Here is a 23,921-nt window from a genome sequence, read left to right as displayed (position 1 = left end):
CTCGTTATTGATTTAAGAAATTTCTTGAAATGATCATTTGCCGCTTGTGAGTTTGAATATAACAATACCTACCATTCTAGCATCCAGATAGCCGTATGAGGCTTTGTGTAGCAGGAAGTGCAGGTCACCCAGTGGTTGGTTCGATGATGGTGAAATTAAGTCAGTTGGCCCTGGTATGATCCAGCAAATTATTTATAAAGTGAAGCTTATTCAGGAAAGGCTCTTAGCAACCAGAGTCGACGGAAGCCATATGCCGATGAGCGACATCGACACTTAGAGTTCCAATTGTCGATTGGGTATTTAGGGAAGTGTCACCCATAAAGGGTGTTATGAGATTCGACAAAAAAGGAAAGCTTAGTCCGAGAAATATTGGGTCTTATCAGACTGTTCGTAAAATAGGCAAGGTTGCCTATGAATTAGATCTACCGTCTGACTTTGAAGCAGTGCATCCAGTCTGCCACATGTCAATGCTTCACAAATGTATAGGTGACTCTTCCAGAGTATTTCCCACAGATGATATCCAGATGACAGAGAAATTATCCTACGAGGAGCAGCCTATGGTCATACTGAATCGACAGGTGAAAAGGTTATGTGCTAAAGGCGTAGCTTCCGTAAGGTATTGTGGCGGACCAACAACAGGGAACAGATAAAGAATGAATATCCCTATGTATTTCCTATACCTACAGGTCGTCTAAACTCCTTAACGGGTTATATTGATTGATGAGCGAACCGTATGTGACAGCTACGAAAAGACTCCCCCGAAATACTATAAGACCCTAAGACTAGTTTAACATTCGAGGACGAATGTTCTAAAGGAGAGGATGTTATATCCCGCATTTTGTACATTGGGACATTCCCGATTAGTTGTGATAAGTTAAGGACAAGACTATTCCGGGGATACGAGGTTAGATTTTTGACCTTCGATTTTGTTTAAAGACATAAGTTGCTTATGATTTTGTGGCATGGAATATTAAGGAAAATTTTGGGGTTAAAAGTGAATTTGAAGAAGTTAGTATTTCATGTACAAAGGGCCAAGTGGCCGGCCAAAGGGGATGTGGGCCATGGCCACATGGAAGATTAATTCAAGCAATTAAAATATGACAATTTGTTTCATTTTTTCATCATCTTCACCACCAGAGGCTTGTAGAAACTTGAAGAGAAAAAGGAAGAGCTATTCGACCATGGAGACCCAAATTTGAGGTCCAAAAATCTCCATCAAAAAAATAATTTCTTCTAGCTTTTCAACTCATTGGAAGGTCTAAACAACATGGAGTAATTGTTAGAGCAAGCAAACATTTATTCTTGAATTCTCAACCCAAGCCATGTTGAAGAACTAAGTGAAGAAGGTAAGTTTTAATCTCTTTTTATATGTTATGGATGGTTTATGTATGTTGTAGTATGTGAAAATGGGTGAAATTCATGAACTATGGCATGTGGAGGTTAGTAGTGTATATGCAATGTTGTGTGGGAATGATGAATTAAATTCACTTAGCATGCTTGGTTGTTGTAGTGTGTTGAAATGGTTGAGAATCATTAAAATATGGATGCTGGTGTGTGGCCGTGTAGTGGGCTGTTTTTGGTGAGATAAGATGGACTAATTTTATTTAGTGTTTTGATTGTTGTTGTATGGATTCTATGATGAAAGTGATGGTTTAATGATTCAAATTGAAGTTGTAATAGTTTGTAGGTTGTTGGGAAGTAATGTGATTTTATTATAGTTTCTTGTATTATTGAGGTTAATGTTGTTAATGTGTAGATTGTGGGTGTAGTTCATGAATTTGGAAGAAAAGAATTGTGTTGTTGTTGTTCTTATTGAATTTGGAAGGTTTCGGGTGGAGTTGTAAGTTGGTTGAGTTGTTTTGAATATTGTGTGGAGTGTTTGAAATATTCTTGAATCATGTTGAAGGGTTTAAGATTAGTATTTGAATGTATAAGCATTGATGTTGGCTTGATCATATGTGGTTAATTTGAAGGTAAATAGAATGTTGTCGAATTATGTAAGAAAAGAGTTATTGACGTTATAATGCGTTTTAGATTGATTGTTGATGTTGTTGGTATGGTTGTTGGTATTGTTGTTGAAGATTTGGTAGAGTTGAATTCTCGGGGTTGTTGAATTTATATGGGAGATGTTGCTTAATTTACGTAAATGAAATGCTAACCCAGAATTGGATTCCTAAGTGTCTATGACTAATGTTTGGAGCCAATGATGTGATTGTAGATATTGAGAAGCGGGAGCGTAGGTTTTTGACAAACGTAGGAAATGGACGGTATGTAAAGCCTAATCTCTTTCTTTTGGCATGTCTTAGTTGTAAATAGGCTATGACACGAGCCTCAGAAACTCTATTCTTGCGTCAGAGCATGTCTCGATTCTTATTCTTCTTAATGTTGACATTTGTAATGTACTAGAATAATGGCCACCACTTATGTCTTTGGTATGAGCGGATTTTAAAGTTTGCGTAAAAGTTTTGTTCTAAGGTTATGTCGAAAAAAGGCGTAACCGTGAAAACGAAGCCACGGATGCTCTACATGCTCGTAGAAGGTTTTGTAACGTATAATGACTATATCCTCGGCGGGCGGGCTCGGGTGGGTTGACGCTCGTCCCGTGGGTCCCGCGACTTTCCTTTGTACGGAGTTCGAACGACTTTTGAAAAGGACTGCATGACTATCGTCTTAACCCTCGGGCATCGATCACTTACTTACCTATCGGGTGCATGTGTGTGATTATGATTTCTGTTCCGTAGGCTACTTACAGCATGGTTTTGAAACGTATCCGTGATGCGCAAATTTATATTTGATATGTTCTAAGTGTCGTTAGAAACTTGATTTGACTATTCTCTCGATTTTAAATGATAGTTCGTTTTGACTACTTTGTGGGTTTTGAAAATGTTTTCGTGCATATAGTCTCCCGCGACTATAACCGTGCATATGGTTGTTATATCTTTCGCCGAGTCACGGTGGATTGTGTTATCGTGCGGCATGTGTGATACTCTAGAACAGGTAATGGGTTCGCGGGGCCCCTCGCTAGAGGGGGCCGGGTACGTGTATATTTGGTGTTATCTTTTGTGTTATGGCGTTATGATGTGTTATGATGTGATATGTCGATTCTGGGAGATTGAAACCTTCGGTGTTATGCGCCGTGTTATCGCGCCAATGACGGGAGGCGACCGTGTTCTAAGAGCAGTAAGCGGTTGTGTTTTAATGAGTAAGCATTTTTATGTTACGGATATTGCATTTACTTTTCGTACTTTGGTTTTGATTATGATCTTGTTTACTTGATTTCATGCTTTGCGTATGCAAATTACGTATTCCGTGCGCCGACCCCCACTTTCTTCGGGGTGCGTTTCATGCCGCGCGGTACGGTGCTCGCTGTGATGATTCGACGACTTAGGATTTCCATTCGTATTTTGGAGCGCTCCGCTACATTCGAGATTTATATCTTGTCCAGAACTCTTCCGATGCATATGTATATGACCATTCGTGGGTACGGTGGGGCTTGTCCCGATAAAATACGATTTTGTTATTACTCTTAGGGTACGTAGACATATATGTGTGGGTATGGGTAGTCAGCTTTGTTCGGTCATGTACGTGATTTGTGTTTTGGACGTCCCTAGTGTTCGACATTAGCATGGCAGCTTATATGTGATGTCATTTCTTTGAAAGTTGTGGCAATGATATGTATATATGTATTTGTGACCGATTTGGGCGCGTTTCACTTTTACGTACGTATACGATTTGGTTATGCCAGCTATGATACGCGTGTCGACTTTTGTATATGCATAATCTGTTTGTACGTTGTTTATGGTTAACGGGTGCGTATGGGTGCCCAGCTCGGGCACTAGTCCTGTTTCTGGGGGTTGGGTCGTGACAATTGCGAACTTGGAAGGAAGCATTTAGTCGGCAAGTTAGAAAGGCGAAAAGGTATGTAAGGCTAGTCCCTTCTTTTTCTAAGGCATGATCCTTACAATATGACTTCCTTATCTTTCCATAACTCTCTTATATTTTGAAAACAATGAGTCTATGATTAATGAGAGTTTTTCATGAAACAAAGACAAGAGATGCGCTATGAATGTGACAATGATAATGATGAGTTTAAGTCTAGAGATCCCAAAGCTTATGAGGTGATATTCTTATGAAGCTAATGATCCCATGATGTATTCATAGTTGCTAGACTCACCTGATGATACTAGTTCCTTCAAGGTGAGGCATGATGATCATGACTATACGTAGTAGAATCGGGGGTTCTCATTTGTCTTTGTTACCGCTTGAAAAGTTTCGCGTCGATAACGTACGTAAGCAAACTAATGTAAGCCCGAGAGAGGCTGCTATGATATCCCTATCGGGTTAAAGAAAGACTTTTGACAATTATTAACGTGTACCCGAAAGATTAAGGGCTAAGATAATCGAAGAAAGTAATTTTCGTGAAAGTTTGTTGACTAGGCGAGAGATGCCGGCCCAACATACGGACTTACGTAATCATGCACGAGGCGTAAAACAACATCGAGAGAGTTGTGCATAATTTGGCCAACATACGGTTGGACATACGGACGGTAACTATGACATACGAACCGTATGTCCATGGTTAGTTGTGTCGGTGGAAAAGTTCCAAGTCACATATATATTTGGCCCACTTCGTTTTTTCCCATTTTTCTTTACCAACAGACCTTAAATGCTCCCAAAAACCCTCTCCATACCTCTAGAACATTCTCCACACTAGATCAACATAAATCCAAGGTATATCAAAGATCAAACACCAATAACCAAAGGAAATCAAGTATATAGGCGCCCATTAGGGTTGTTAGAAGCCAATAATCTCTTTGGAATTGAAGTTGGGTTTTCTACCAAGTGATATCTTCGTCAAAGATTGTTCCTACATAATCTAAGGTGAGTTTTATGATCATTACATGTCATTAATAATATTGAATGGTTGAAAGGCTTGGATTGAGGAAGAAAGTGGAATATGGAGTTCAAATGTGGAAACAATGGTATGTTTGAATAGTAGTTGATATGAATCATGATTCTTGACATGTTATGAGTATAATCTTGTTATGAATGGTCTAAAGAATATTGGAGAAGCATTATATGAGGATGAATGTGGTGTTGTATTATAGCTATGGTTATGAATGACTTTGAGAAGGAATTTTGGGAATTGAATAATGACTTAACGGAAGTTCATTGATTATGATATTGTGGGTATGTTGTTGATGTTTGGGGAGTTGTTATATTATATGGAGAAAGTTATAGAAACAAGGAGATCTTTGCCCAATTTTTCATTAGCTTTAGCTTAAAACATGTTTCCGATTATCTAATCTCAATACAAATTCTCTTGAAGGTAGAATCGTGAACATTGGAGGAAAAGCGTTTAATTGATAAAGTTGGAGAGACGCAAGGTATGTGGCTAGTCCCTTCTTTTTGTAAGGCATGACTCCTATAGTATGACTGCTTTTTAACTTTCAATGCGTTCTCATATTCGGCAACTATGAGTCTATGACTATTAGGAACTACTCATGAGATAAAGATAAGAGATATGTTATGTGAATATGATCAATGATGATGATGACTCTAAGTCTAGAGATTCTAAAGCTTACGATATGATATTCTTATGATGTTAATGATCTGTGATTCCTTGATGTTATTCATTGTTGCTAGACTCACTTTATAACTCTAATTTCTTCAAGGTGAGACAAGATAATCATGACTACTCCGCTAATGGTATTGGGGGTTCTCGACATTATGTCACCCCAATAAAGTTGTAACTTTTAATTGATTCCCTAATGCATGCTTTTATGATAAGTGTCAAATGATAAGATTACACCGTGCCCGTTCGGCCGGACATGACACCGCTAAGGCGGGGGCGGCTTAGATTACACCAGGTATTTGGCGGGACATGACACGATTAGGCGGTGCTTATGATTACGGCGTGCCGCTTATGATTACGAGCGTGCAGAAGGGCCGAACATGACAAAACTAGTGGGCGGCGTGCGATAGTTACCCGGACGCGGGTTAACGATGATGGTACATTTGATATGCATGACATGTGTTTTCGTTAAAAATTTAAGCAAGTATCTTATTCTCCTTAACAGGCAATTGATGTATAGGTTATATCCTTGTTTCATGTTTCGTTATCTCTTTATTACATTAGTATTACTCATGCCTTACATACTCGGTACATTGCTGCGTACGCGTCCTTTTTTGGACTATGTGTTCATGTACACAGTGTAGACGAGGAGGCAGATTTGGATTCTAGGAGCACATTACACATATATATATACGGGGGCACTCACTACTCCGGAGTTACAGATTTTGGGTATATCCTTTTGTGTACATGTATTGGGTACGACAGGGTCCTGTCCCATCCTTATGTCTTAGTATTCCTGTAGAGGCTCGTAGATACTTATGTGTGGGTAGTAGATGGCTCATGATTACTACAGTGTATATTTGTATATCATTTTTGACAGCCTCGTGGGCTTAGGTACATAAAAGTGGATGTATTTTGGAAATGATAATGATTGTATTATGACAAGTCCCGTGCTGAGAGTAATGTATATTCAGTAAAAGTCTGACGATGAGTATGATGGGTGGTGCCGATGGGAATGGCTACGGTACCCGTCCACGGCCCTTAGTTGGGTCATAACAAAAGTGGTATCGAGCCGATTCCGTCCTAGGGTGTGTATGAGCCGATGTCCGGTAAAGAGTCTTGTTTATGGGTGTGGCGTGCCACGCTTATAAACAAGAGTCGCGGGCGTTAGGAATAATGAGTCTTTCTTCTTCATAGATCGTGCGATAGAGCTATATTATATGAATTCCCTTTTTCTTAACTATGCATTATGTTTTCAGCAAAGTTGATGAAAGGAAAAGCTACAGCAGCCCAGAAGGGCAAGGTAGTGGTGAAGAGGGGATTGAACGGGAGTCTTCTATGGATATAGAGGAGAGTGAACCTCAGGGTAAGGCCTTATTTCAGTTTTCCCATACTTCACCCGCTTTAGAAGGTTAAAGGGGAGTTTCAACCTTAGCTCCAGTACCCCCAAATCCTCCATAAGTGTTATATCCCGTATTTTGTACGTCGGGATAATCAGTAACCATGATAAGTTAGGAACAAGACTATTCCGGGATACGAGATGGAGACTTTCGACCTCCGATTTTATTTTAAGGCATAAGTTGCTTATGATTTTAGTGGCATGGAATATTAAGGAAAATTTGGGGTTAAAAGTGAATTATGGAAAGTTAATTAATTTCATGAAAATGGCCAAGTTGGCCGTGTGTATGGTGGATTCCATTGGTTTGGCTAATTTTAATTGGTCCAAGTTAGGTGTGGGGCATGGTACACTTGTATGATTCATATAATATATGGAAGATGACTAATTCATCACATTTATCATCTTTCACCCCTTAGAAAATTGTAGAAGCTTGGAGAGAAAAACAAAGCCATATTCGGCCAAGGTGATGAAAAATTGAGGTCCAAAAATAGTGATCAAAAAAATATTTTCTTCTAGGTTTCCAACCAATTGGAAGGTCCTAATTAACGTGGAGTGGTTGTTGGAGTAAGCCAACCATTCGTTTTTGCAAGACACACCCTAGCCAAGTTGAAGAACTAAGGGAAAAAGGTAAGGTTTAATCTTCTCTTTTCATGTGTTATGGATGATTTGTACATGTTGTAGTATGTGAAAATGAATGAAATTCATGAAATTGTGGTGTGAAAGTTGTAGCCGTGTATATGTTGTTTTGGTGTAGGCATGATGAATTAAATTTTACTTAGTGTTTTGGTTGTTGATTGTTGTAGATTTTATGATGAAAAATGAAGATTTAATGAATTAAGTTGAAGTTAATATCGTGTGGGCTGTTTTGGAAGCTAATGTGAATTTAATATAGTTTCTTGTTTTATGAAGATAATGTTGTTAATGTGTGGATTATTGGTGTAGTTGATGAATTTGGAAGAAAGAAATGTGTTGTTGTTGTTCCTATTGGAAATGGGAGGTTTGGGTTGCATGGTATATTGGATGGGTTGTTTTGAATATTGTGCGGATTGTTGGAATGTTCTTGAATCTTGTTTGAATGATCTCGGATTAGTGCTTGAACTTGTGAGCATTGGATGTTGGCTTGAATGTATGTAGTTGAATTGAATGTAAATGGAATGTTGTCGAATTATGTAGAAAAAGAGTTACTAGCGTTAGAATGCGTTTTGAATTGATTATTGATGTTGCTAGTATGATTGTTGGTATTGTTGTTGATGATTTGGCCGAGTTGAATTCTCGGGGATGTTGAGTTTATAGGGGAAATCTTTTAAATTTCTGTAGATAAAGTGCTAGTTTGGAATTGGATTCTAAGTGCTTATGACTAATGTTTGGTGTCTAACGACATTATTGTAGATTTTGAGAAGCCAAGACTTAAGTTTGAATAGCTTAGGAAGCGGACGAGGTATGTAAAGCTAACCTTCCTTTCTTTTGGCATGTCTTAGTTGTAAGTATGATATGATATGAGCCTCGGGGTAACTCTATTCTTAAATCCGAGCATGTTTACGATTCTTATTGCTCTCTTAATATTGGCATTCTTTATATGGTAGAAATATGGTCCTTATGTCTTTGTATGATTGGATTTCAAATGTTGTATAAAGAGTTTTTGTTCTTAAAAGGATTCTATGTCTAAAAATGTCCGTAACTTTCATAGATGGAACCGGATTGCTTTGATATGTTCGCAAATGATTCTATAACGTATAATGCCGTAACTTTCATAGTATGGGCTCGGATTGGCTCGATATATGTTTATGATCCTTAAGACGTTACATGACATGTTTCGTAATGATATTCAAGAGTCTTAAGTGTGACTATTATTTGGATACTCGATACGTTGATTTGATCTACTTATCTATTGAGTTCGAATGATGATTTGTATGCATATGGTTTCTCTACTCTTTCTTTCGTGCAAAGCTGATGTATGTTATATGGTTTCTTACTAGATGTGCTTGTTCTAGAGGGCCGGGTACGGTATATATATATATATGATGGCATGATGACATGATGGCATGTATATGATGATTTCATTTTCCGCGTCCTCATTAGAGAGGGCGGGGCACGTTATATTCATGATATGATGATTTTATTCTTGAGTCCCTCACTAGAGGGCCGGGGCATGTTATATGATATGATGATGGGCCGGGACGGATCCCCCTTATATATGTACATGATGGGGACGGGATCCCCTTATCGAGTCCCTCGTTAGAGGGCGGGACACGCTATTCACCGAGTCCCTCACTAGAGGGCGGGGTACGGTATATATATATATATATATATATATATATATATATATATATATGCATATATATGATGACATGATGATGATTTTATTTACCGCGTCCCTCTAGAGGGCGGGACACGATATATATGCATATATGATGATTTTATTTATGTCCCTTCTAAGTCGGGACACGTTATATGTATTCATGATGGTTTTATGATATTGACATGCATGATATATGTTTTCAAGGCAAGTCTTATGGTTTTCGATTGTTATACTCGTTTACGTAATTCCTATTTCGATTATGATCTGTTTACCTTACTTCACACTTTACATGCTCGGTACATATTAAACCCCCCCCCCTTTCTTGGGGGCTGCGTTTCATGCCACGCGGTATACGGATGAGTAGAGGACGTTAGCAGGAAGATGTTCCAGTTTGGATTGGCGAGCTCCATTTCCTCAGAGTCTTTGCCGAGTCGGAGTATTTATGTTGTGGCATCATGTTCTATGTTAGAGACTTTGCGACAGAGTCACGTATATATAACGATCGGTTTGTAAGCGGCTCTATAAGCCGATGTATTATTATGCATTATATTACGAGATTTCATATGATTCTGATTTTATTTGATTTGCGAAGAAAAATGAAAAGCATGTTGTTCTTTGAAAGGTTTTCATTATGCATTCATGTCATGATTTAAGGGCCCAGCATGATTATGAGTATCACGAGAGTCAGCGGGTTCGCTCGGCCCTAAGTAAGGGTCGGGTGCCCATCATGCCCTATGGAAAGTTAGGGTGTGACAAATTGGTATTAGGCTTGTTCGTCCTAGGGGTTGTTTGCAAAAGTCGTGTCCGGTAGAGTCCTGTTTATGGTGTGAAGTGCGCCACATTTATAAACAGGAGGCTACGGGGCATCTAGGGTGGTTACTCTTCTTTCACCTCTTAGATCGTGTCATAGAGCCAAGTTATAGAAAATGAGGTTCCTTATACTCACCTTCGATTTCAGCAGAAGAATGGCATCGACAAAAGAAAGTGACTAGCGATATTGGAAGTTAAAAGCACGCAGGTAAGTAAAGGTATGAAAGATATATGTCGGATAAGATATTGAAGTACGATTGAAATACAAGTTGAAGATTAAAGGGGAGAGTAAACAAGAAAGTGTAACGGTGCGTTTGAGTTGGGCATACGAGGTATGTTCATCATTTTATGTTGTGATATTGGGAGAATTTGTGTGGTGATATGATATGATATATATATATATATATATATATATACATATGTTGGCCCTGTGAGGCATTGTTGGTATTTCCTGCGTGCGGAGATTTTGAGATAGTAACAATTACAGAGGAAACTCTGCCAAAATTTTCCTAGAAATAAAGAGAGAATGAGATATAGGTTTGTAATATGACTTGAAAGGTCGTGCCAATAGTAATGATAAGATTTGACTAAGCTACAAGTACGGCTGACCTCGAGAGAAGTTGTTAACTTGAATTGAGGATAATAATAATTAGAAGGTCGATATCGATATGGTACAAAGAAATTGGAAAGGGCTTGTGATACTAAGAGATGATTTAGAAAAGAACGAGGAAAATCTTGATGAGAGTTATATTAAGGCAGATTGAATTGATAAGCGGGGATGAATTATGACGAGCTTATAGTTAAAAGAAGTAATAGTATGATTAAGACGTAATACGGGAGGAAAATAATTGTGATGGATATGAATGTATTGATAAGACAGCTTGTGAGATATTAAGGATAAAGTGGACCAGAAAGGGTAAAGGGTTAAGAAGTGTTACATTATAGGATTGATTACGAATAAGATATAATGAGGATTGTTATGAAAATAAGTAAAGCCTAGCGAGAAAGTGGCCAAAGCTATCGTGTGGTTTATGTAGCTAGAATGTAAAGGCAAGTGTGAAACGGAAAAGCGAGCTATAGAACGAATAAGGAAGGCTTATCAAGTTCTGTAGGGAAAGTTTGGAATAAGGGTTATATAATAAGAAATGATAGTGAGCATAAGAAAAGAAAGGGTAATTGGAAGAGAAGGAAGTAAGAAGGAAGCGAGATAACGGTGTAGTAATAGACCATGACATGTATAGCCAAGGATACGAGTACTATAAGTGACGGATTGTGAAAGACTCGGTTATAGAAAGGATGAGGAACGAGGTAAAATGAGAGCGAAATCAAAGGCCGATAGAAAGTATTTATAAGTAACGGCGATCAAGGTGTGTTCGTCCATTGGGAATCCAGGAGTCTAGGACGGAAAGTAGTCATGTCCATAGGTGAAAGTGAATATTGAGGATTGAAAAGGGCAACATAGTAATTGTGTAATCGGAAGAGTAAGGACCTCTCTAGTTCGGAGGGATGTGTCATGAGAATGTTTCGGAAGATGTCAAGACGATTTGCTCCGGATTATGTGATGAAGGTCATGCGGTGAGGTGGACACGATCATACTAGCATTAAAGCATCGCATTTCATCGAGTTCCAAAGTTAAGCGTCTTTGGAGTGAAGAAATTTTAGGATGGGTGACCCCGCAGGAAGTGTACTGCAAAATCTATAAAGTCGGACACGGGGAGAACCAAATGGGAAGCTAGAGTAATCTAATATATATATATCGCGTATATATGAAGAGAAAGAAGGTACGGCTTTATGGGGTAGTTGGAATGGTGTTTGGAAATAGTTTGTAAGTGAGATGGTAGTAAATATATGTGTACGTATGTCTATGATATTCCGTACATGGCTACATCAGCGGATATGTGTATTCCGGCAACCAACGTGGCGGTATATGGAAAGCAATAACCGGACAGGGTAACGAAGTTCAAGTGAGAAGAAAAATAAAAGGCACGAATGTTACAAGGCAAGCGATCTTTGTTTCGCTATAGGATAAGCTTGGGAAGTACTAACATAATGACATTTGGAAAAGAAACAAAGCGAGTAGATGAATGGTAAGAGGATCCGAATGTCGGAATAAAAATGCTGCCTAATTAAGATTGGAAAATGCGGACATAGGACAAAGTATAATTGGGTAACAGTATAAGTACACCCCTTAAAGGGGGGAAGCGGATGCGAGAGATGCAAATGTAAGATGGAGACAATCGACACTACGATATATTTGATACGGACGCTCGGGCTACAGGTAAGATTCCTTGCCGAGACAAGTTAGTAAGATCCAAAAGCCAGCAAAAGGGGTAGAAGTTAGGATGGTAATTGAGATAGTGCTGAGAATTAATTGTGGAGATATTAAATGATGACATTGGAAAATGGATGCAAAAAAAAAAAAAAAGGAGAGAATACGACAAGAGAATGATAACGAGTAACTTACGGAGACGTTGTGAAAGACAACAACTACTACTTCTTTGGATTAGGGGTTAAGATGTGGGCAATAGAGTCGTTCGCTAATGACAGTGCAGCTTGTAAGAAATAAGGAAGTTAAGAGTAAATAAAGGAAGAAAAAGAAATCTGACAAAATGAGGCGAGCGAGTTCCAGTATGAACGAGATATATAGGGCAGAATGAACCAGGGGACGGAAAGACCATGTCTATGATTGAACATACTTTATACAAGTTGTACAAGAATAAGGATGCAACCTACAAGTATTGGTATGCTAAGAATGAGACTAAGTGAGCACTGGTTAGGAAGAATAAAGGCCTAGTAATGATAAGGCAGTTATGATATCTTGGGTACATTACAGAAAGATGTAACGATGGTTTGAGCCAATGACTAAAGTAGAATTAGCGCTGAGAACAAAGGGGGCATGGCCATGGTTGAACTAAAGATCTGTCCCGATACCGATGGTAAGATAAGAGAAGAGAAGACAAGGTAAAACATAAGAATTAGTGAAGCGACGCTAAGGTATTTCTTTGGCTAATTTGAACACTTTCATATATTTGCAACATCATGTGTGACAGGAGAGTTGAGAGCAAGATCTTAGCAAAGGGACAATAGGAGAGTTAGAATTTAAGATAAAGAGATGACACGAGATAATGTGCCTAGACTGTCCAAGTTGAGTAAAAGAGGATATTAAGACGATTTAAGCAAGATGATCAGAACTAGCTGGCTACTGGGAGAGAGAGTGAATTTATGTGTCAGATTCTTTCAGAATTATATCAGCTGATGATAGTTAAAGCAGGGGACGGCTATTAGCAGCTCAGAGACGATAGAAATTATATGACGACAGTCGACGTCGACACTTAGAATTTCGGATTGGCGAGCGGGTATGCTTGAAAATACCACCCACGAAGGGTGTAATGAGATCCGACAAGAAGGAGAAGGTTAACCCGAGATGTATTGGACCTTATTACATTATTCGTAACGTGGCCTTTGGTAAGAGGAGATGAAAAAGAAATATGGTTGGTAGATGAGAGTACATGCTATGGTAATAAAGGAAACCCCCCGAGATCCTTATAAGGCCTTATGAGACTAGTTGAACATTCGAGGACGAATGTTCTAAAGGGGGGAAGGATGTTATATCCCGTATTTTGTACATTGGGACATTCCGAGCTAATTGCGGAAAGTTAAGGACAAGGCCATTTTCCGACTTTGTTTTAAGGCATGAGTTGCTTATGATTTTATTGGGATGGAATATTAAGGAAAATTTGGGGTTAAAAGTGAAATTTTGGAAACTTAATATTTCATGAAATGGGGCTAGAAGTGGCCGTGTCATGTAAAGGTGGGCCCTAGTCCATTTGTGGATGCATTATATATATATATTATGCTAGATGACTAATTAGTCATATTCTTCATCTTCACCTCAAGAAAATTCAAGAAGCATGGAGAAAGAGAGAGAGACCATTCGGCCATAGCTTGGCCGAAAATGGTGCCATGGGAATTGATCAAGAAAATTATTTTCTTCTAGATTTCCTACTAATTGGAAGGTCCTTATTAACATGGGGTAGTTGTTGGAGCAAGCAAACTCTTCTTTCTTGCAAAACACAACTCTAAGCCGAGTGAAGAACCAAGTGGGAAAGGTAAGGTTCAATCTTATTTTTCATGTGTTATGGATGGTTTGTACATGTTGTGGTATGTGGAAATGGATGAAAATCATGAAATTTATGCATGTTGATGTTGGCCGTATAGGGGTTGTTTTTGGTAGGTTATGGCGAATTGATTTTACTTAGTATTTTGGTTGTTGTTGTCATGGATTATGTGATGAGAATGAAGGTATTGAATGGTTCAAGTTGAAATTTTAGCTTGGTATGTATATGTGGTGTTGTGTAGGTTGAAGAACTAATTTTATTTAGTATGTTTGGGATGTTGTGTTGTGGATTCTATGATGCAAATGGAGTTTAATGGTTCAAATTGAAGTTATAGTCGTTTGTGGTTCGTTATGGAAGCTAATGTGAATTAAATATAGTTTCTTGTATTTATGATAATAATGTTGTCAATGTGTGAATTGTTGGTGTAGTTGATGAATTTGGAAGAAAGAAACGTGTTGTTGTTGTTTTTTGGAACTTGGGAGGTTTCGGGTTGCATGGTATATTGGATGGGTTGTTTTGAATATTGTGCGGATTGTTGGAAGTATTCTTGAATCTTGTTTGAATGATCTCGGATGAGTGCTTGAACATGTGAGCGTTGATGTTGGCTTGAATGTATGTAGTTGAATTGAATGTAATGGAATGTTGTCGAATTATGTAGAAAAGAGTTACTAATGTTATGATGCGTTTTGAATTGATTATTGATGTTGCTAGTATGATTGTTGGTATTGTTGTTGATGATTTGGCCGAGTTGAATTCTCGGGGATGTTGAGTTTATAGGGGAAATGCTGCCCAAATTTCTGTAGATAAAGTGCTAGTTTGGAATTGGATTACTAAGTGCTTATGACTAATGCTTGGTGTCTAACGACGATATTGTAGATTTTGAGAAGCCGAGACTTAAGTTCGGAATAGCTTAGGAAGCGGACGAGGTATGTAAAGCTTACTCTTTCCTTCTTTTGGCATGTCTTAGAAGGAAGTAAGATATGACCTGATTTGTGCCTTGGGGTAACTCCATTCTTAAATTCCGAGCATGTTTACGATCCTTATTCGCTTCTTGATGCTGGCATCCTTAATATGGTCAAGCTATGGTCTTTATGTCTTTTGTATGATTGGATTTCAATGTTGCATAAAGAGTTTTTGTTCTTAAAAGATTCTATGTCTAAGAATGTCCGTAACTTTCATAGACAGAACCGGATTGCTTTGATATGTTCGCAAATGATTCCATAACGTATAATGCCCGTAACTTTCATAGGCGGGCTCGGATTGGCTCGATATATGTTTATGATCCTTAAGACGTTACATGACATGTTTCGTAATGATATTCAAGAGTCTTAAGTGTGACTATTATTTGGATACTCGAGCGTTGATTTGTCTACTTATCTATCGAGTCTGAGATGATGATTTGTATGCATATGTTTTCTCACTACTCTGCTCGTGCAAAGCTCAATATCCCCTTTACCGAGTCCCTCATTAGAGGGCCGGGACACGCTATTCACCGAGTCCCTCACTAGAGGGCCGGGTACGGTATATATATATATATGATGGCATGATGACATGATGGCATGTATATGATGATTTCATTTACCGCGTCCCTCCCTAGAGGGCCGGGGCACGTTATATGTTCATGCATATGATGATTTTATTTACTGAGTCCCTCACTAGAGGGCCGGGGCATGTTATATGATATGATGATGGCGCCGGGGACAGGATCCCCTTATATATGTACATGATGGGGACAGGATCCCCTTTATCGAGTCCCTCATTAGAGGGCCGGGACACGCTATTCACCGAGTCCCTCACTAGAGGGCCGGGTACGGTATATATATATATATATATGATGGCATGTATATGATGATTTCATTTACCGCGGCCCTCCCTAGAGGGCCGAGGCCCGTTATATGTTCATGCATATGATGATTTTATTTACCGAGTCCCTCACGAGAGGGCCGGGACACGTTATATGTATTCATGATGGTTTTATGATATTGACATGCATGATATATGTTTTCAACGGCAAGTCTTATGATTTTCTGATTATTATACTTATTTCTGTAATTCCTATTTCGATTATGATCCTGTTTACCGTACTTCATGCTTTACATGCTCAGTACATATTCTGTACTGACCCCCTTTCTTCGGGGGCTGCATTTCATGCCACGCAGGTACCTACAGATGAGTAGAGGACGTTAGCAGAAGATATCCCAACTGGATTGGCGAGCTCCATTTCCTCCGGAGTCTTTGCCGAGTTAGAGTATTTGTGTTGTGGTATCATGTTCTATGTTATAGACTTTGCAGACAGAGTCACGTGTATAACATGTCAGTATTGTAAGCGGCTCTATAAGCCGATGTATTATTATGCATTATATTACAGATCTCATGTGATCACAGATTTTATTTGATCTGAAGAAGACGAAAAGCATGTTGTTCTTTGAAAGGTTTTCATTTTGCGCTCATGACATGATTTAAGGGCCCAGTATGGTGATGAGTCTCCCGAGAGTCAGCGGGTTCGCTCGGCCCTAAGTAAGGGTCGGTGCCCATCACGCCCTAATAAGTTAGGGTGTGACAAAACCCTTCTAAACACAACTTATACTTCACTTTCTTCGACGAACTCTCTTCTCTCGCCTCAAATGTCTTTGGAATCTTAATTAGAATCGTTAAGTATCCCTTCTTACATGTAGAGACATCGTATACACCTTACTTGTGTTAGTCTATTCACCACACAACAACCCGAAATTCGGAGGTGTAACAGTTTCCTTATTTTGAATTCCCAAATGATCCATATAACTCGAATAGGTTTAAGCCTCATCTCTGATTCACTAAATTAGAACGTTTAATCATTGTCGAACCTAAGCACACCTAACCATTCAAGCAACTATACCATCAACTCAACATGATAACAACACCGATAAATGACAAAACTCACTGAAGCCACACAACAAGTACAAAGGCTCTCAGCCTCAATTCAATAGTGGACATAACTCCTAACAGTTGCTTGGTTACTAGAATCTCACTCTCATAACAGTCACAAACACATTCTCATAAGCATGCCAGATGCCAATTACTTGCTTCTAGTGCCCAAGAATTTTCTATCCAAATCCTCTTTATCATGACTTAATTCCATGTACACAACAAGTACCAATACCAATCCCCTTAAGAATTTGGATTCTCCATACTCCCTCACAATATTGTCAAGTTAGCACTTCCTCTCAACTTCTCTTATCTTCCACACACAATCACTATACTCGTTGAATCTGGTAATCCCTAGCGAACTCACTCTCGTCCTCGCATACCAATACTAAAAACTTAACCATTGTGAAATCATTGTCTGCCCTAAGTTCACACTTTGTGCCCACGCAAATTATCACGAAACCTTATGAAGTCGAAACCTTCTTCCCGATCTAGGCCCGAACTAGGCCGTACATACGAACCGAGATAACACCTCTCTTGTACGAGATCAAACACATGAGAACAGGTGTTTGCCGTTTGAGAGAGGATGAAACAAGGATATATAGATACTAATTGGAATCGTCTAGACACCAATTGGACCAGCTGAGATACCAATTTGATAGAAGTAGCACGAATAGAAAGAATAAAGGGAGTTTTTCCGAAGATGCCTCATAGCCTCTCGCAGATGGGTACAGACATATCCATACCATTCCAAAAGACTCTACTACACATTGCTCTTGTACCTAGTAGATCTGTAACCTAAGCTCTGATACCAACTTGTCACGACCCAATACCAGGTCGCGCGGGTACCTACCTTTCCCACCTCGGTAGGCGAACCCTCTATCGAATAACATACCATTAAACAAGGACAATCATTCTCACTAAAAGATGATCGACAGTAACAGCGAAAAATCATAATATACATTTAATAAACTCAAGTATTCGCATGATTACAGACTTGATCCAATTTCCCATGACCTGGTCTAGACTAGTACAAGAGCGACTAAATGAATTTTGATTTCCACTATATTCTAAGACTCAACCTCCATCCCGAAATGAAATGGGAGGAGGTCTTCAAGATCAGCACCGCGCATTTTCGTACACATCACAATCAACCACCTGAAATAATCTACACTGCAAAAAGGGTGTAACAAGTGCAATATCAGTACAATCCACCCGTATTGAGTAAGTATCATAGGCCGACAATGGTCAGTAACACATATCAGTAAAAGAATTCAAAGATAAACATGATAACAACCCAATCAAGTCATACGTCTATCGACCACACACTGTACCTCAATACCTTTTAATTATCAACTTCACCCCAATAATCACCAGCCAATCTTACAACTCAAATATTATTAAATCGTTCGTTTTAGTCTAGTAGTCAACTCACCATTAAGACACCCGTTATCCTACATCACATAGAGGTGAAAAATATGACTAATCTTACGGACGTTCTATGGGATACTTCAACAAGTTCAATCAATATATCAAGACCCAAGTACATGTCATTGCCTAAGTAAAGCATCTAATCCCAAATGTGCCAAGTCTGAATATATCAAATCTGAATCCAACACCATAAGTACAACACCAACATCTCAAAATCAAATCACAATGCAATGCAATAGTGTATGAATGCAATGCAATACCATGCAAATGCGGTGTACACATGTACTCCGGACGAAAATATCAACGTCTTGGTAGCACAACCCAGCGTGACTCGCGAAGTCTAAGTGCCACCCGTCCTGGACCTTTGCCCAACAGACAGACAGGATCCCGGATCTTTGCCCACGGAGGGTTCTCATCAGCACTACCCCGGGGTACCCCAACAATGTATCATATCACAATACCAACAGTGGGTATGCCAACAATATATCAATATCACAATACTAACAGTGGGTATGCCAACAATGTATCTATATCACAATACCAACAGTGGATATGCCAACAATATATCAATATCACATTACCAAGAGTGGGTATGCCAATAATGTATCTATAGCACAATACAAATAGTGAGTATGCCAACAATATATCAAACCAAGACGGATAATAGGATCTAATCTCTATCAACAACTCATGGAATCAAGCCAACACAATAGAATAGTCAAACACAACATAATAGGGTGGCTAGTCCTAACACATAACAGGTCAATCAATCGATATACATTATTACCCCTTCCTTAAATCAGTCTATTAGCTTAGAACACGAATCTCACCCTACACTCAAAATTCCTCGTCACAACTCATTTAGGACTTAATCACAATCGTTGATACATTTTATCCTCCCATTTATCCACTAGATTCACTATTAATGGCATGACACAAGTAATCACTTATTACGGGAAATTTTCATCATTAGGCACAAAAATAAGTTTCGTCCGCTACTCCCAAGTCACACAAATCCACCGATATTCAAGAAAAAGCCCGAACAAACAAGTCACACAACAATACCATCCTAGGATTCCATCTCAAATTTCTGATTTCCTACACATTCATTCTCTATTCCTTCTAATACAAATATATGGAAAACTAACCGGAGTCTATCGAAGGGAAGCCATAACCCACCTGGTAGCTGAACAGGTGCCACGAACCCACACGTCGCCTTGTCTTTCGAAGCGTCTCCAAATAATCAAACTCTATCACATATGAATTCTATGTAAGAAACCATGAATAATGATACCCATATTGGCTACTTTCTGTTCGGGTCAAATTCCAACCCTTAATTTAGGAAAAACAGGTCTCAAGGGCAAAACGGAAATTTTATGACCAAAATGCCAAATTCAATACTAAAATGTCAAAACCCATTACTTTAATTACAGGAATATTCAATTAATTCTCAAAATCATCATTAATATGACAACCCTCAAATTTGGCATAAACCTTAGCCTTTAATTCACAAATTAAGCCTTAGAAATGGAAGATTCAAGTTACTATAACTATTATCCATCAATTCCATGCTTATCCAAGTTAAATCCACTAACAAATCAAGGTTTTATAACCACAAGTTCATTATATAAGAAAACCCCAAGAAACCCGCTTGGCCATACTCTTAGGAAGAATCTTAGCATAGATTAATGGTTAAGAGAAGTGAATAGATAATTCTAAGGTCAAGGATGTTACCTCTGTGAAGAACTAGTTGAAACACTCTCAAAATCGCCTCCCAAGCTAAGAGATATGAGAATGAAATAATGACTTAAGGTTGGGGCTTTTAACACTAATACAAGATTCTGCCCGTCGGCCGCTCCAGCGGTTCGTTCAGCGCTCCAGCGGTTCGGCCAGCGCTCCAGCTGTTCGGCCACGCTTCCGCGCGACACCAGACACCAGATTTTTCTGGTATCATCCAAACTTGAAATTGACCCTCAGAACCATCCCGGAACCTCCCAGACACAAATCAAATATGCAGATATACATAAAAACGCACCACAAACACACTCGTAGCCTCGAAATCCCCATCAGAGGTCTCGTTGACCGAGTCAACCCCCAATACCTCAAAACTAAATTTCTAACCCAGGTCCAAAAATGCACCCGAGTGCATTGGGAACCGAAACGAATATGCACACAATTTCTAAACGATCATCCGGACCTCTTGGAATCAACGAATTTTCAAAAAAAGTATGTTTACTGAAAATTCAACTCATTTTATTTAAAGCCTAATTTTTGTAGAAAGCATTCTAAAGGCCACAACGATGCCTAGGAAGTCATGCCAACTATCTCCTTGAGTCAAAATAATTCTAACGAGACTCAGGAACTGTTACACCCTATAGTTTTGTATGTTAAGATTCGAGCTACCTTCCAGGAGGTATATGAGATTATATGTGCTTATCATATGATTGTGAGGGTTTAAGTTCATATAATAAGCTACGGAGAGATTGAGGGGCAAGTGAATCAAGGAAATTAAATTGGTTGGAACTTTGAAGAAAATATAAGGGGCAATTTTGGACCAACTTTGAGAAAGCGTATCTTTTAGTATATGAGGAGTTTTGAAGCAAAGCAAAAGCCTAAATTGAAGTTCATGAAGTGTAGTTTCCAAAGCAACAAACCGCTCGTCGATAGGACATCGGAGGAGAGAGTTATTGACGTTACAAGTTAGGCCGCTAGAGCAGAAAATTACCCTATGCGAACGCGACCCTAGGGCCACGAACGCAAAAAGTAACCCTGAGAAACCCTTCACGAATGCAAAACAAGGCCGTGAACGATAAAGGCAAATTTACGTCGGTTTCCACGGACTTCAACCCACTATATAAGGGTTAAAACCCTAATCTTTCTCTATAATAATTCCCCTAAAAGCTCAACAACATATGAGAGCATACATACAACACAAAAGTGAGGATTTTGAGTAATTTCAAGTGACGGAGTATTAATCGAGCTCTAGATAACATGTAGTCACGATTATAGTTTTGTTTTGTGATGGAATTGGTTCGGATTCAACACAAATACTGAAGATCTTGCTATTCTAGTAAGGATAAGGTATGAATATCTCTTTATTAACATTGATTTAGGAATATTTATGAGAATAAAAGTTATAGTTTGTTGTGTTGATGTTGTTGGCTTATGGATTGAGGTTTGAAGAAAGTTTTGCTTGGAATTGTACGTATTTATCTTGTAGAATCTTGATGATATTGTTGTTGATGTGGTTGGTATTGTTTGGGAGTTGTTTTGGTATTTGGAGGAAGTAGATAATATAGGGGAGATCTTTTGCCCAAATTTTCATAACCCAAATTAGTCTTCGATAACTAGTACATATAAGTTGATGGGAAATATGATGAAAGTATGATTAAAGATGTATTTCTCGTTATATAGGTTCGGGTGAAGGGCGAGCATCGGAGTAAAGGATCCTTTAAGTGGTGGCTTGACGAATAAGGTATGTAAGGTGTTCGTTCTCTCTTTCTTTGGCACGAATCCACTAGAATATGAACATGAGCGTTCCATAACAAAAATCACTCCACTCCTATGCTTTGTCTTTCCAATCTTAATGTCTTAATTATTTGATTGATTCTGGAAATGTTATCATGTTATGTCATTAAGTTATTTCTTGACGACAAATTCCATAAATTGTTCGGAGGTTACCGACCTTATGTCACTCCGAAATCGGCCGTTGTTACCATTGACTCCTTGTTATATATATATATATATGTGTATATATATATATATATATATATATATATATTTTACTACATGAAGCACTATGCAGTGGTATTACTCACCGGTCCCATAGTCGAGCGGGTACACCTACATGTAACCACCGATCCCGAGTTGGTATTACACACCGAGTCCCGAAAGTTGGTATTACACACCGAGTCCGAAAGGGCCGGGTACGTTACACACGAGTACGGTACGTTACCACCGAGTCCTAAAAAAGGACGTTATAACGTTATAATGATGATACTATTTTTATATATATGTATGTATATACTTGCACATGATTTTTAAACACATGCATTGTATATTGTACGTTCTCAGGTGGCTCAAGTTATTTTATCTCTTATATATATATATATATATATATATGTTATATGATTATATATATATACATACTCGGTATATATTATTATCCGTCCGACATCCCATTGCACGGGACGCTGCATTTCATCTTGTGCTACGATTGGGTTATTGAGGAGCAACCGCGGTAGGATTTTCCGGCTTCGGCGGTGTCGGCAAGTGCCACTTTACTCGGACTTGCTATCTCTTTTGGTACTTTTAAGTTAATGTAATATATGTTTATATGTACATTCTTAGAGGCTCATAGACATAGTGGGGTATGTAGATACTATGTATGGTCTTGCCGGCCTTGTCTAGGTTGTGATATTTTCCTGTAAGCCTTGCCGGCTTTATGATACTCGTGATGTTGTAGCGACCTTGTCGGTTCGCATATGTACATATATGTTGGATTATCGGATATTTCTATGTTGGGCCTTTTCTGCGTGCAGGTGTATGCTAAGTTATAGTATATGGTATTCAAGGTAACCGTTAAGTCAGGTGGTTCCCGGCCTGTGAGTCGGAGCCCGTCATACTCCTCGTTGGGGGTGTGACAAATTGGTATCAGAGCAGTTCAGTCCTAGGGATGTCTATGAGTCGTGTCCAGTAGAGTCCTGGTTATCGGTATGTCATGCACCATATCTATAGCCAGGAGGCTACAGGGCATTTAGGAAGACACTTTTCTTCATGATCTAGATCGTGCGATAGAGCCAAGTAAGGATGACATTATCTAATCTTTTCCTGTTTAAATTTCAGCGATGCCTCAGAGAAAGAAGAAGGCCAGCAAAATACGGGACGCTGCGGGGGAAGGCCCGAGCCGAGTATCCCCAGCCGAGTTAGGGCATGGCGAGGCTCAGAGCGCTACCCCCTCGCATGCTACCTCTACTCCATCAGTTGCTGAAGAGCATGATAGAGCTCCAGTCCCTCCGGCTCCTCAGCCTCCAGCTCCTCCCCCTGCTGTTCCAGATCAGGACTTGCGAGATGCAGTCCAGTTATTGACTAGATTGGTGGCTACTCAGACTCAGCGGCAGGCTGGCCTTCCGGACAGGGCTGTTAGTTCCCGCGTGCGTGACTTTCTTACTTTGGACCCTCCGATTTTCACGGGGACAAACTCAAAGGATGACCCTCAGAACTTTGTAGATCGAATGGGCCGCGCTTTGAGGGTAATGCATGCTTCTGATAAGAATCAGTGGAGCTAGCTTCTTATAGGTTGTGGGATGTGGCGGCAGTATGGTATGAGTCCTGGCAACAGTCGAGAGGGCAGAATGCACCTCCAGCAGTATGGCCCGAGTTCAC

The 23,921-nt window shown here is 39.2% G+C and overlaps 1 protein-coding gene across 1 annotated transcript; it reads left to right on the top strand.

The window, feature by feature from the left end:
• Positions 1–329: 329 nt before the first annotated feature.
• LOC132038049 (uncharacterized) lies at positions 330–23,824 on the top strand. Its single transcript, XM_059428774.1, has 3 exons — positions 330–616; positions 6,835–6,941; positions 23,382–23,824. Exons 1-3 carry the CDS (start codon positions 330–332, stop codon positions 23,822–23,824), a joined length of 837 nt encoding a protein of 278 aa, XP_059284757.1.
• Positions 23,825–23,921: the final 97 nt, after the last annotated feature.

This window comes from Lycium ferocissimum, chromosome 11 (genome assembly GCF_029784015.1).
Source record: "Lycium ferocissimum isolate CSIRO_LF1 chromosome 11, AGI_CSIRO_Lferr_CH_V1, whole genome shotgun sequence".
NCBI lineage: Eukaryota > Viridiplantae > Streptophyta > Magnoliopsida > Solanales > Solanaceae > Lycium > Lycium ferocissimum.
Note: the sequence above shows the minus strand (reverse complement) of the source record. Positions and strands in the feature narration are given on the sequence as shown.

Coding starts and splice junctions, on each gene's coding strand:
- LOC132038049 (XM_059428774.1), top strand. CDS start 330: ATGAGATTCGACAAAAAAGGAAAGCTTAGTCCGAGAAATATTGGGTCT. Junction 617..6,834: donor AAAGGCGTAGCTTCCGTAAG/GTATTGTGGCGG, acceptor TTATGTTTTCAG/CAAAGTTGATGAAAGGAAAA. Junction 6,942..23,381: donor AGAGGAGAGTGAACCTCAGG/GTAAGGCCTTAT, acceptor TTTAAATTTCAG/CGATGCCTCAGAGAAAGAAG.